Source organism: Ascaphus truei, chromosome 23 (assembly GCF_040206685.1).
Source record: "Ascaphus truei isolate aAscTru1 chromosome 23, aAscTru1.hap1, whole genome shotgun sequence".
In the NCBI taxonomy this organism is placed as follows: Eukaryota; Metazoa; Chordata; class Amphibia; order Anura; family Ascaphidae; genus Ascaphus; species Ascaphus truei.
The window spans coordinates 4064860-4081046 of record NC_134505.1 but is presented as its reverse complement, the minus strand read 5'-3'; the positions used below and the strand labels follow the sequence as shown (position 1 = coordinate 4081046).

The following is a 16187-nucleotide window of genomic DNA, read 5'->3' as shown; positions in this document are numbered from 1 at the left end:
ACAAGTACCTCTCACCCCCTCCTAATACACAGGCATCAGGGACACTTACCTCTCACCCTCTCCTAATACAGAGACATCAGGGACACATCCCTCTCCTAATACAGAGACATCAGGGACACATCCCTCTCACCCCCTCCTAATACACAGACATCAGGGACACGTACCTCTCACCCTCTCCTAATACAGAGACATCAGGGACACGTACCTCTCACCCCTCCTAATACACAGACATCAGGAACACGTACCTCTCACCCTCTCCTAATACAGAGACATCAGGAACACGCACCTCTCACCCCCTCCTAATACACAGGGACACGTACCTCTCACCCTCTCCTAATACAGAGACATCAGGGACACGTACCTCTCACCCCCTCCTAATACATAGGCATCAGGGACACGTACCTCTCACCCCTCCTAATATATACATATACTACTTTTACATGAAAGGACGGTTGGTTGGGATTAATTCCCTGGATCATCTAATCACCCAAACACACCAGGATAAGTGACAAACTTTCTTTTTAATAGCTGAAAATAAAGCAAGCATAAGAGCTCGCTCAGGAAGCGGGCACAGGACTCGGACAGGTGGGTACCTCCCCCACGATCCTCCTACGAGTTAACAATAAACCAATGAGAGGGGGTTTAATAAGGACACGTTCAGGTGACTGCCCAGCGCTAGCAGAGGTAAAAACATCATAATAAAAACTAACTACCTACAAATGGTTAAAAGAATACCGTGAAGTATTAAATAATACTGGGACCCGAGAGTCCGGTCATGGATTGCGCAGAAAAGGGTGAATTATCGGGAATAAAAACAGGATTATCCTCTTGGCGCTGCACGAAGTTTGTAGGGTGACGGTGTCCCCTGTATAGGAATGTGTGTTTCATTAGGACGGACTCCGTTATTTATATTTATATATATATATTCAATGTAAACGGAAAGCTTCAAATGAACCGGGATAGAAAAACATGGCCGCCGGCAGCTTGTTCTACGGCCGATTTCTCTACAGGATCTTATGTCGCAAGGGCGTGTACACGCGCACACGATCCCAGAGAATCACCAGTATAATAAGCTGCCGGCGGCCATATTGATCTATCCCCGGCCACCGGCTTATACGGATAACCTTACACACAGTTTTTAAAAGGTCTTTTGGCCAATGGCCTTCAAATCTCCCTAATAGCCCTATTATGTCCCCGGATAGGGTACAGCGGAGGGAATACCTGCGTTGTGCGCCAGGACGGAGTGTTACTGGGAGGTAGAGTTATTTGGGAGGGGGGGGGGGGGCGGCGGAGGCTGGGTTCAGTTCTTCGCCAAGATGTACCGGAGGACCCCGTTGGCGACGTCCAACGTCTCGTCTCTCAGCAACACGATGTCGTACGACTGCAGGAAGAGTTCTTGCTGCTCCTCCACCTGCAGGGGAAGGGGGGGAACCGCCGGAGAGTCAGCCGGGGCAGCGGCAGTGCCAGGCTCCTCCTCAACAACAAACCTCCCAGTGGCTTGGCAGTGAGTTGGTAGGGGCAAACCCGGGAGATGGGAAGGAGGATTAGTTGAGATACACATCAAAAAATGTGACAGGGTTAAGGGGCCAGTCTCTCCTAGGGGCAAAGTGTACTAATGGGAGTGACATGGTTAAGGGATCAGTCCCTCCTAGGGGCAAAGTGTACTAATGGGAGTGACATGGTTAAGGGGTCAGTCCCTCCTAGGGGCAAAGTGTACTAATGGGAGTGACATGGTTAAGGGGTCAGTCTCTCCTAGGGGCAACGTGTACTAATGGCAGTGACATGGTTAAGGGGTCAGTCCCTCCTAGGGGCAAAGTGTGCTAATGGCAGTGACATGGTTAAGGGGTCAGTCTCTCCTAGGGGCAAAGTGTACTAATGGGAGTGACATGGTTAAGGGATCAGTCCCTCCTAGGGGCAAAGTGTACTAATCGGAGTGACATGGTTAAGGGGTCAGTCCCTCCTAGGGGCAAAGTGTACTAATGGGAGTGACATGGTTAAGGGGTCAGTCCCTCCTAGGGGCAAAGTGTACTAATGGGAGTGACATGGTTAAGGGGTCAGTCTCTCCTAGGGGCAACGTGTACTAATGGCAGTGACATGGTTAAGGGGTCAGTCCCTCCTAGGGGCAAAGTGTGCTAATGGCAGTGACATGGTTAAGGGGTCAGTCTCTCCTAGGGGCAAAGTGTGCTAATGGCAGTGACATGGTTAAGGGGTCAGTCTCTCCTAGGGGCAAAGTGTACTAATGGCAGTGACATGGTTAAGGGGTCAGTCCCTCCTAGGGCAAAGTGTACTAATGGCAGTGGCATGTTTAAGGGGTCAGTCTCTCCTAGGGGCAAAGTGTACTAATGGCAGTGACATGGTTAAGGGGTTAAATCTGTGTTTTGACTCCCTGGTGTCACGGTGTGTTCAACAAGAGTTTGCACTGGCAAAGCCCCCCTCTCTCCCCTTATCGTTTCTCTGCTAAGGACAGGGTGGGATAAGGGGACAGAAAACACTAGATTGACAAACAGCCCCCTTCCCCATTCAGAAGCCCCCCACCCCCCACCCCCCGATAACAAAATCAAATAATTCTTCATTTCCAAAAAAAAACAAAAACAGCCGAATCTTTGCGTTAGGCACGGTGACGTTTGTTTAAAGGAAGACGACGACGTGAAGCCGTTTCCACGTTATTGGGGGTTTATTGGTTGGCGAACTAGCGGAGGGATTGGACCCATCTCTAAAAAAAAAAATGTCGTCAATATATCGTTCTGGGGGCGGGGTGGGACTTCCTATGTGGCATTGCCCTTTTAATGGTGGGCCCCGCACCTTGTCATTGAGGAACCCGATCCGGAGAATGTTCTCCACGTCGGCCACACCGTCGGCCATGGTGAGGTCGCCCAGGGTGTCCCCGAGGAGGAGGACGTTACTGCGCTGGCGGATCTGCTGGAAGTAGCCGGAGTCCCTCAGCACCGCGTTGTTCTTGTTGTAGGTGTGGATCAAGTCCCCCTTGAACCGGTGAAGATCCCCTAAGAGAGGGTGCAAAGGGTTAATGCATGCACCTCTCCCCTCCCCCCCCCTAATACACAGGCATCAGGGACACACACCTCTCACCCCCTCCTAATACACAGACATCAGGGACACTTCCCTCTCACCCCCTCATAATACACAGGCATCAGGGACACGTACCTCTCACCCCCTCATAATACACAGACATCAGGGACACGCACCTCTCACCCCCTCCTAATACACAGGCATCAGGGACACGCACCTCTCACCCCCTCCTAATACACAGGCATCAGGGACACGCACCTCTCACCCCCTCCTAATACACAGACATCAGGCACACGTACCTCTCACCCCCTCCTAATACACAGAGATCAGGGACACGTACCTCTCACCCCCTCCTAATACACAGACATCAGGGACACGTACCTCTCGCCCCCTCCTAATACACAGACATCAGGGACACGCACCTCTCACCCCCTCCTAATACACAGGCATCAGGGACACGTACCTCTCACCCCCTCCTAATACACAGGCATCAGGGACACGTACCTCTCACCCCCTCATAATACACAGACATCAGGGACACGTAGCTCTCACCCCCTCCTAATACACAGGCATCAGGGACACGTACCTCTCACCCCCTCCTAATACACAGACATCAGGGACACGCACCTCTCACCCCCTCCTAATACACAGGCATCAGGGACACGTACCTCTCACCCCCTCCTAATACACAGACATCAGGGACACGTAGCTCTCACCCCCTCCTAATACACAGGCATCAGGGACACGTACCTCTCACCCCCCTCCTAATACACAGACATCAGGGACACGTACCTCTCACCCCCTCCTAATACACAGGCATCAGGGACACGTACCTCTCACCCCCTCCTAATACACAGACATCAGGGACACGTACCTCTCACCCCCTCCTAATACACAGAGATCAGGGACACGTACCTCTCACCCCCTCCTAATACACAGACATCAGGGTCACGTACCTATCACCCCCTCCTAATACACAGGCATCAGGGACACGTACCTCTCACCCCCTCATAATACACAGGCATCAGGGACACGTACCTCTCACCCCCTCCTAATACACAGGCATCAGGGACACGTACCTCTCACCCCCTCCTAATACACAGGCATCAGGGACACGTACCTCTCACCCCCTCCTAATACACAGGCATCAGGGACACGTACCTCTCACCCCCTCCTAATACACAGACATCAGGGTCACGTACCGCTCACCCCCGCCTAATACACAGCATCAGGGACACGTACCTCTCACCCCTCCTAATACACAGACATCAGGGACACGTACCTCTCACCCTCTCCTAATACACAGGCATCAGGGACACGTACCTCTCACCCCCTCCTAATACACAGGCATCAGGGACACGTACCTCTCACCCACTCCTAATACACAGGCATCAGGGACACGTACCTCTCACCCACTCCTAATACACAGACATCAGGGATACGTACCTCTCACCCCCTCCTCCTAATACACAGGCATGAGGGACACGTACCTCTCACCCGCTCCTAATACACAGGCATCAGGGACACGTACCCCTCCCCCTTCCTAATGCAGACCCCCGCTCACATTTTCATCGAAGTCCATGTAGTTGGAGACCACCTTGATGTTCGGGTGGAAGACCCCCGCCTGCTGGATAATCTCCTCCAGGATATTCCCGATTCCCGGCCGAGAAGATGAAGAGGGGGACCTCATTGCGGTGAAGATCGCCGAAAAACATCTCGTACCCCTCTCTGAGGGGAGGGGGGAGAGTGATGGGGGGAGGAGAGAGTGAGGGATGGTGGGGGGGAGGAGAGGTGAGTGAGGGTGGGGGGGGGAGGAGGGAAAGAGTGAGGGTGGGGGTGGGGGGAGGGAAAGAGTGAGGGTGGGGGGGGAGGGAAAGAGTGAGGGTGGGGGGGGGAGGGAAAGAGTGAGGGTGGGGAAAGAGTGAGGGTGGGGGGGAGGGAGAGAGTGAGGGGAAGGGTGGGGAGGGAGAGAGTGAGGGGAAGGGTGGGGAGGGAGAGAGTGAGGGTGGGGGGAGGGAGAGAGTGAGGGTGGGGGGGAGGGAGAGAGTGAGGGGAAGGGTGGGGAGGGAGAGAGTGAGGGTGGGGGTGGGGGGAGGGAGAGAGTGAGGGTGGGGGGAGGGAGGGAGTGAGGGTGGGGGTGGGGAGAGAGTGAGGGTGGGGGTGGGGGGGAGGGAGAGAGTGAGGGTGGGGGAGGGAGAGAGTGAGGGTGGGGGAGGGAGAGAGTGAGGGTGGGGGGAGGGAGAGAGTGAGGGTGGGGGTGGGAGAGAGTGAGGGTGGGGGTGGGAGAGAGTGAGGGTGGGGGTGGGAGAGAGTGAGGGTGGGGGGATGGAGAGAGTGAGGGTGGGGGGAGGGAGAGAGTGAGGGTGGGGGGAGGGAGAGAGTGAGGGTGGGGGTGGAGGGAGAGAGTGAGGGTGGGGGTGGGGGAGAGAGTGAGGGTGGAGGTGGGGGGAGGGAGAGAGTGGGGGTGGGGGAGGGAGAGAGTGAGGGTGGGGGGAGGGAGAGAGTGAGGGTGGGGGGAGGGAGAGAGTGAGGGTGGGGGGGGAGGGAGAGAGTGAGGGTGGGGGGGGAGGGAGAGAGTGAGGGTGGGGGGGAGGGAGAGAGTGAGGGTGGGGGGGAGGGAGAGAGTGAGGGTGGGGGGGAGGGAGAGAGTGAGGGTGGGGGGGAGGGAGAGAGTGAGGGTGGGGGGGGGGAGAGTGAGGGTGGGGGTGGGGGGAGGGAGAGAGTGAGGGTGGGGGTGGGGGGAGGGAGAGAGTGATGGTGGGGGGAGGGAGAGAGTGAGGGTGGGGGGAGGGAGAGAGTGAGGGTGGGGGGAGGGAGAGAGTGAGGGTGGGGGGAGGGAGAGAGTGAGGGTGGGGGTGGGGGGAGGGAGAGAGTGAGGGTGGGGGTGGGGGGAGGGAGAGAGTGAGGGTGGGGGGGAGGGAGAGAGTGAGGGTGGGGGGGGGGGAGGGAGAGAGTGAGGGTGGGGGTGGGGGGAGGGAGAGAGTGAGGGTGGGGGTGGGGGGAGGGAGAGAGTGAGGGTGGGGGTGGGGGGAGGGAGAGAGTGAGGGTGGGGGGGAGGGAGAGAGTGAGGGTGGGGGGGGAGGGAGAGAGTGAGGGTGGGGGGGGAGAGAGTGAGGGTGGGGGGGGAGAGAGTGAGGGTGGGGGGGAGGGAGAGAGTGAGGGTGGGGGGGAGGGAGAGAGTGAGGGTGGGGGGAGGGAGAGAGTGAGGGTGGGGGGGGGAGGGAGAGAGTGAGGGTGGGGGCGGAGGGAGAGAGTGAGGGTGGGGGGGAGGAGAGAGTGGGAGGGTGGGGGGGGGGGGGAGAGAGTGAGGGTGGGGGGGAGAGAGTGAGGGTGGGGGGGAGAGAGTGAGGGTGGGGGGAGAGAGTGAGGGTGGGGGGAGGGAGAGAGTGAGGGGGGGAGGGAGAGAGTGAGGGTGGGGGGGGAGAGAGTGAGGATGGGGGGGAGAGAGTGAGGATGGGGGGGGGGGAGAGAGTGAGGATGAGGGGGGAGAGGTTGTGGAGGGAGTGAGGGTTGGGGGAGGGAGAGAGTGAGGGGAAGAGAGCGCGAGCGAAACAGAGAGGGGGAAACAGTGAACGCAGAGATGGAGCGAGGCGCGTGAATGTGGTGGGAGGGGGGGGAGGGCGCCGTGCGTCAGGCAGACGCGGTCCGGTACCTGAGCATCACCCGCGAGTCCTTCACCACCTGCGCGATCTTCTGCTTGTGGATCTTCTGCTCACAGAGCAGGGCGTGTGCTTTGCTCCACCTGGGGAGGTCACACGAGAGGGCACACGAGAGGTCACACGAGAGGTCACACGAGGTACCCACACTTACTGCTCAGAAGCAAAAGTCCACGTCCCGCGGCCACGCGGTCCTCTTTTCCACCAATCAGATTGGCTCAATCAGTCCCTGCTTCAGCACAGGTGGCTCAATCAGTGGCTTCGACTGAGCCACCTGTGCTGAAGCAGTGATATCCTGAAAACCTGACCTGTTGGTGGCCCTTGAGGACTGGAGTTGCCCGCCCCTTTGGGTTAGACGGCCCTCGGGGGGGGGGGGGGGAAATAATCTCGCAAGAAGAGAGTGGTTTTTTCCGAACGTCGACAGCATTTTGAATAGAAAAGGCCATTTCAATCCCGCGAGAGGCAGGCGCCGCCCCCCTAATCCCGCGAGAGGCAGGCGCCGCCCCCCTAATCCCGCGAGAGGCAGGCGCCGCCCCCCTAATCCCGCGAGAGGCAGGCGCCGCACCCCATGTCAATACAATGGCGCGCCGTTAGGACTCACCATTCGACCATTAGGGGTATTTTCTCCTCGCTGCTCCGGTTCGGGTCGATCTCCAGTGGGTAGTAGATGTTAAAAAGGTCTTTTAGCTAGAAAAGGACCAGACGGAGATAAGTTAAAAAAATAAAACAAACACTTCTACTGAACGTCCTGGATGCCAAGAACGTCCTGGATCCTCCAAGAACATCCCAGATATGCTAGAACGTCTGATCCTCCAAGAACGTTTCCGGATGTGCCAAGAATGTCCTAGATCCTCCAAGAACGTCCCAGATATGCTAAGAACGTCCTGGATCCTCCAAGAACGTTTCCGGATGTGCCAAGAACGTCCTGGATCCTCCAAGAACGTCCCAGATATGCTGAAGAACGTCCTGAATCCTCCAAGAACGTTCCGGATGTGCCAAGAACGGTCACGGATCCTCCAAGAACGTCCTATATGAACCGGCAATCGGCTCATTGACCAGAACATCCACCACACTTCTCATTCTGGCGACTTCCCAAAAACCCGGAGCGAGTGGAGTACTGGGTGTTGGCCATGACGCAACTGGACAAAAAAAATACACACAAGTACTTCAAGAGTACTTGGACTAAGTGGGCTTATTTGGAATATATGCCAGGCCTTCTCCTCTCCAGGTCTACAAACCAGCCTCACCCACGATTCCCGGTTTGGGCACCCATCTATTGGGCATGGAGACACCAGGACACGTGTGGCTTGTAGATAAACCCCCTTCAAGTGCCAAGAACCCCAACACTTCGCTGGCAACCGTACGGGAGTTGATAGATTGGAAAGCTCCCTCACGTTCCTACAAACCCGTGGAGACGACGACATCGACCCAACGTATAATTCGAGGACCACGTCGGCCTTCGTTCACATGTAATACCGGTCGATGGATACCACGCTAATTTCCCATGTTCTCGTGGCTTTCGGACGGTTTCGGGAGATGGGGGGAGCTGGATTTCCGGAACCTCTCAGGGTTTCTTACTTTAGGAGTTATATGGGGACATTATATGTTGTAATGGGACATTCACGCCATGTTAGAATTGCCCTAACTTCGGCGCCCCAGGGGCAAGTGTCCGAGGACAGGCGGCGCGCGCAACACACTTTTTCCGGCAGTCTCGCTCACGGCCTTGCTGTTGTCGATGATATCTGGAAGGAAAAGACGCAGTGAGAGGGACAGGCCCCTGGTGTTAGCCCCCCTGGGAGCGGCAGCAGGGCAGCGAGAGGGGCAATACTTACTGTAGCAGGTGGGGCATCTCTCGCCGTTATGTCGGAATCTGCTGAGCGTCATATCAAAGTCAGAAATGGACCTGGAACACAATGTGTGTGTGTGTTGTTAACAGGGAACACAACGTGTGTGTGTGTGTGTGTGTGTGTATGTGTGATAACAGGTAACACAACGCGTGTGTGTGATAACAGGAACACAACGTGTGTGTTGTGTGTGTATGTGTGATAACAGGGAACACAATGTGTGTGTGTGTATGTGTGATAACAGGGAACACAACGTATGTGTGTGATAACAGGGAACACTCGGTGGCAGATAATACAGTGTGACCATGTCACACAGTGCTGGGAGGGACACTAATAAACACAGAGCACACAGACACACACAGCAGGAGTAACTCAGATACACACTCAGAGCAAACTGACACACACACACTGATACACTCAGAGCAAACTGACACACACACACTGATACACTCAGAACACACACACACTGATACACTCAGAACACACACACAGATACACTCACAACACACACACAGATACACTCAGAGCAAACTGACACACACACTGATACACTCAGAGCAAACTGACACACACACACTGATACACTCAGAGCAAACTGACACACACACACTGATATACTCAGAGCAAACTGACACACACACACTGATATACTCAGAGCAAACTGACACACACACTGATACACTCAGAGCAAACTGACACACACACACTGATACACTCAGAACACACACACACACTGATACACTCAGAGCAAACTGACACACACACACTGATACACTCAGACACACACACACACTGATACACTCAGAGCAAACTGACACACACACACTGATACACTCAGAGCAAACTGACACACACACACTGATACACTCAGAGCAAACTGACACACACACACTGATACACTCAGAGCAAACTGACACACACACACTGATACACTCAGAACACACACACACTGATACACTCAGAGCAAACTGACACACACACACTGATACACTCAGAGCAAACTGACACACACACACTGATATACTCAGAGCAAACTGACACACACACACTGATACACTCAGAACACACACACACTGATACACTCAGAACACCACACACACACTGATACACTCAGAACACACACACACTGATACACTCAGAACACACACACACTGATACACTCAGACACACACACACTGATACACTCAGAACACACACACACTGATACACTCAGAACACACACACACGGATACACTCAGAACACACACACACACTGATACACTCAGAACACACACGCACACTGATACACTCAGAACACACACACACACACGGATACACTCAGAACACACACACACACTGATACACTCAAACACACACACACTGATACACTCAGAGCAAACTGACACACACACACTGATACACTCAGAGCAAACTGACACACACACACTGATATACTCAGAGCAAACTGACACACACACACTGATATACTCAGAGCAAACTGACACACACACTGATACACTCAGAGCAAACTGACACACACACTGATACACTCAGAGCAAACTGACACACACACACTGATACACTCAGAACACACACACACTGATACACTCAGAGCACACACACACCTGATACACTCAGAGCAAACTGACACACACACTGATACACTCAGAACAAACTGACACACACACACTGATACACTCAGAGCAAACTGACACACACACACACTGATATACTCAGAACACACACACACTGATACACTCAGAACACACACACACGACACACACACACACTGATACACTCAGAACACACACACACTGATACACTCAGAACACACACACACACACACACACACACACACTGATACACTCAGAACACACACACACTGATACACTCAGAACACACACACACACTGATACACTCAGAACACACACACACACACTGATACACTCAGAACACACACACACTGATACACTCAGAACACACACACACACACTGATACACTCAGAACACACACACACACACTGATACACTCAGAACACACACACAACACTGATACACTCAGAACACACACACACTGATACACTCAGAACACACACACACTGATACACTCAGAACACACACACACTGATACACTCAGAACACACACACACTGATACACTCAGAGCACACACACACTGATACACTCAGAGCACACACCCACACTGATACACTCAGAGCACACACACACTGATACACTCAGAGCAAACTGACACACACACACTGATACACTCAGAGCAAACTGACACAACACACACACTGATACACTCAGAGCAAACTGACACACACACACACTGATACACTCAGAGCAAACTGACACACACACACTTATACACTCAGAGCAAACTGACACACACACACTGATACACTCAGAGCAAACTGACACACACACACTGATACACTCAGAGCAAACTGACACACACACACTGATACACTCAGAGCAAACTGACACACACACACTGATACACTCAGAGCAAACTGACACACACACACTGATACACTCAGAGCAAACTGACACACACACACTGATACACTCAGAGCAAACTGACACACACACACTGATACACTCAGAGCAAAACTGACCACACACACACTGACACACTCAGAGCAAACTGACACACACACACTGACACACTCAGAGCAAACTGACACACACACACTGATACACTCAGAGCAAACTGACACACACACACTGATACACTCAGAGCAAACTGACACACACACACTGATACACTCAGAGCAAACTGACACACACACACTGATACACTCAGAGCAAACTGACACACACACACTGATACACTCAGAGCAAACTGACACACACACACTGATACACTCAGAGCAAACTGACACACACACACTGATACACTCAGAGCAAACTGACACACACACACTGATACACTCAGAGCAAACTGACACACACACACTGATACACTCAGAGCAAACTGACACACACACACTGATACACTCAGAGCAAACTGACACACACACACTGATACACTCAGAGCAAACTGACACACACACACTGATACACTCAGAGCAAACTGACACACACACACTGATACACTCAGAGCAAACTGACACACACACACTGATACACTCAGAGCAAACTGACACACACACACTGATACACTCAGAGCACACACACACACTGATACACTCAGAACAACTGACACACACACACTGATACACTCAGAACACACACACACACTGATACACTCACAACACACACACACACTGATACACTCAGAACACACACACACACTGATACACTCAGAACACACACACACACTGATACACTCAGAACACACACACACACTGATACACTCAGAACACACACACACACTGATACACTCAGAACACACACACACACTGATACACTCAGAACACACACACACACTGATACACTCAGAACACACACACACACACTGATACACTCAGAACACACACACACACTGATACACTCAGAACACACACACACACACTGATACACTCAGAACACACACACACACACTGATACACTCAGAACACACACACACACACACTGATACACTCACTCAGAGCAAACTGACTCAGATACACATACACACAGAGCACTAACACACACACACACACACACACACACACACACACACACACACACACGTGGCCCAGGAGACTCCCCCAGATGTTGGGGTGCCCCGGTCTCCCTGGGACACTTGGGCAAGTGCGGCCATTGAGGGCCCACCTGATCCCGGGGGGTTAGGTTACCCAGCCGAGTGCCCCGCGGGGCAGTCCCAGCCTGCACCCTACCTCTGGGCGGGACGGACCCAACGCAGGGGCGACACCGTGACGTCACACACCCCCCCCCCCACACAATAACACAACCCCCTACCTGCAGCTTCTCCTCCCCGCCTCGCTGTATCGCCGCCATCACCTTCTTAACCCTTTCCGCGTCCCTCATACGCACGGTATCCTTACTCAGCTCCGGAATCTGGGGGTTAACGGGTTAAAAACCTTCAACGCTGCCCCCTCGCTGATGGACGAGCAAGTCGCGCTGCACAACGGTGCAGAGTATCTCTACAAACGCCTCCCCTCCCCTACTTATACACAGTGCAGTCTAATACAGAGGGGCGCAACGCCAGTCCTCAAGGGCCACCAACAGGGCCGGTTTTAAGGGTATCCTGGCTTCGGCATAGGTTCCTCAAGCAGTCCCTGCTTCAGCACAAGTGGCTCAATCAGACCCTGCTTCAGCACAGGTGGCTCAATCAGACCCTGCTTCAGCCCAGGTGGCTCAATCAGTCCCTGCTTCAGCACAGGTGGCTCAATCAGTCCCTGCTTCAGCACAGGTGGCTCAATCAGACCCTGCTTCAGCACAGGTGGCTCAATCAGTGCTTGCTTCAGCACAGGTGGCTCAGCCAAAGCCTGAGCTACTGATTGAGCCCCCTGTGCTGAAGCAGGGATATCCTGAGAACCTGACCTGTTGAGGAGGGGGGGTCTTGAGGACGGGAGTTGAGCCCCCCCTGGTCTAATACAGAGAGAGTGCTGACCCTTAAGAGCAATGACGCTGCAGCCGCGGGCACTGAAAGAGTTAACAGGCGCCCCTGCAGCTAGCTACGGAACCCCTGGGGTTAAACCGTCACAACGAACGGACAGACTCACTGCGCACAACAGAAAAACGCCATGGGAATGGACTTTGTGTGCCCAATGTAAAATGCCTAGGTGCACTGCAGCAGTTACATTATCACTCCGTATATATAAAATCAAGGAGAGAGAGAGAGAGAGAGAGAGAGAGAGAGAGAGAGAGAGAGAGAGAGAGAGAGAGAGAGAGAGAGAGAGAGAGAGAGAGAGAGAGAGAGAGAGAGAGAGAGAGAGAGAGAAGAGACATTGTCACTTATCAGTAATAAAGCATGCATGTAATGAAAAATACAAACAATTGCACAGCTGCCTTCCCTTATACAGAAAGGTGCATTGTAACGTGGGAAGGAAGTTACTCACAGACATCTCTGCTCTGCACACACCGCTCTGCACACACTGCTCTGCGCACACTGCTCTGCGCACACTGCGAGGCCCCAATCCTGCAGGGTGGGGGGGAAGTCACAGTAAGACACAGCTGTTTCACAGGAGCCCAAGTAACTTCATGCAACTGTGTGTGCAATGCTCTGCAACTGTGTGCAATGCTCTGCCCCTGCTGTATGCAACTGTGTGTGCAATGCTCTGCCCCTGCTGTATGCAACTGTGTGTGCAATGCTCTGCCCCTGCTGTATGCAACTGTGTGTGCAATGCTCTGCCCCTGCTGTATGCAACTGTGTGTGCAATGCTCTGCCCCTGCTGTATGCAACTGTGTGTGCAATGCTCTGCCCCTGCTGTATGCAACTGTGTGTGCAATGCTCTGCCCCTGCTGTATGCAACTGTGTGTGCAATGCTCTGCCCCTGCTGTATGCAACTGTGTGTGCAATGCTCTGCCCCTGCTGTATGCAACTGTGTGTGCAATGGTGTGTGTGTATATATATTTTTTGTGTGTATATATCAGTGCATATGCATGCTGTATATATATGAATCAGTGCATATGCATGCTGTATATATATGAATCAGTGCATATGCATGCTGTATATATATGAATCAGTGCATATGCATGTTGTATATATCTGTATCAGTGTATATGCATGCTGTATATATATATATATATATATATATATATATATATATATATATATATATATATATCTCAATCAGTGTATATGCATGCTGTATATATCTGTTAGTATACATGAATGAGTATACATGAATGAGTATATAATGCACATGCCTGAGTGTCCTTGCTGTACACTGCTTGCTGCAGCTCTCCCTATAGCACCCTGCACAGCTGCAGCTCTCCCTATAGCACCCTGCACAGCAGCAGCTCTCCCTATAGCACCCCGCACAGCTGCAGCTCTCCCTATAGCACCCTGCACAGCTGCAGCTCTCCCTATAGCACCCTGCACAGCAGCAGCTCTCCCTATAGTACCCCGCACAGCTGCAGCTCTCCCTATAGCACCCCGCACAGCAGCAGCTCTCCCTATAGCACCCCGCACAGCTGCAGCTCTCCCTATAGCACCCTGCACAGCTGCAGCTCTCCCTATAGCACCCTGCACAGCTGCAGCTCTCCCTATAGCAGCATGCACAGCTGCAGCTCTCCCTATAGCACCCCGCACAGCTGCAGCTCTCCCTATAGCACCCTGCACAGATGCAGCTCTCCCTATAGCACCCCGCACAGCAGCAGCTCTCCCTATAGCAGCATGCACAGCTGCAGCTCTCCCTATAGCACCCCGCACAGATGCAGCTCTCCCTATAGCACCCCGCACAGCAGCAGCTCTCCCTATAGCACCCTGCACAGATGCAGCTCTCCCTATAGCACCCTGCACTGCTGCAGCTCTCCCTATAGCAGCATGCCCCAGCTCCCTGCGAGCTGCATCCAGGTTGCAAATGACTGTTTCCGGGTAATAGAGCTGTAATTAACCCCTGCACTGCCCAGGCTGGCTGCATGTGAAGCTATTCACAGCTAAACCCACGTGTTTAATGCAGCCCTATGCATCTGTGTATAGATATGTTAGTATATATGCATCTGTGTATAGATCTGGTAGTATATATGCATCTGTGTATAGATCTGGTAGTACATATGCATCTGTTAGTGTGTATATATATATATATCTGGGTATAGATCTGTTAGTATATATGCATCTGTGTATAGATCTGGTAGTATATATGTATCTGTGTATAGATCTGTTAGTATATATGTTTCTGTGTATAGATCTGTTAGTATATATGTATCTGTGTATAGATCTGTTAGTATATATATATATATATATATATATATATATATATATATATCTGTATAGATCTGTTAGTATATATGCATCTGTGTATAGATCTGTTAGTATATATATATCTGGGTATAGATCTGTTAGTATATATGTATCTGTGTATAGATCTGGTAGTATATATGTATCTGTGTATAGATCTGTTAGTATATATGTTTCTGTGTATAGATCTGTTAGTATATATGTATCTGTGTATAGATCTGTTAGTATATATATATATATATATATATATATATATATCTGTATAGATCTGTTAGTATATATGCATCTGTGTATAGATCTGTTAGTATATATGCATCTGTGTATAGATCTGTTAGTATATATGTATCTGTGTATAGATATGTTAGTATATATGTATCTGTGTATAGATCTGTTAGTATATATGTATCTGTGTATAGATCTGTTAGTATATATATATATATATATATATATATATATATATCTGTATAGATCTGTTAGTATATATGCATCTGTGTATAGATCTGTTAGTATATATGCATCTGTGTATAGATCTGTTAGTATATATGTATCTGTGTATAGATCTGTTAGTATATATATATCTGTATAGATCTGTTAGTATATATGCATCTGTGTATAGATCTGTTAGTATATATATATCTGTATAGATCTGTTAGTATATATGCATCTGTGTATAGATCTGTTAGTATATATTTATCAGTGTATACATCTGTTAGTATATATGCATGTATGTATATATATATGTTGTACTAGCTGAGAGACCCGGCGTTGCCCGTGAGTTAAATTTCCCGCTAGGAAAAGGGAGGGGGGGGAGGGTTGGGGGGAAAGGG

The 16187-nt window shown here is 51.5% G+C and overlaps 1 protein-coding gene across 1 annotated transcript; it reads right to left on the bottom strand.

Moving 5' to 3' along the window:
- Window positions 1–502: 502 nt before the first annotated feature.
- NT5C3B (5'-nucleotidase, cytosolic IIIB) lies at window positions 503–14981 on the bottom strand. Its single transcript, XM_075580303.1, is given in 11 exon segments — window positions 503–1411; window positions 2803–3002; window positions 4582–4687; window positions 4689–4755; window positions 6680–6769; window positions 7285–7370; window positions 8379–8425; window positions 8516–8583; window positions 12412–12512; window positions 13517–13596; window positions 14328–14981. Coding segments are annotated over 10 exon segments (882 nt in total). The 5' UTR covers window positions 13523–13596; window positions 14328–14981; the 3' UTR covers window positions 503–1300.
- Between the last annotated feature and the right edge of the window lie 1206 nt (window positions 14982–16187).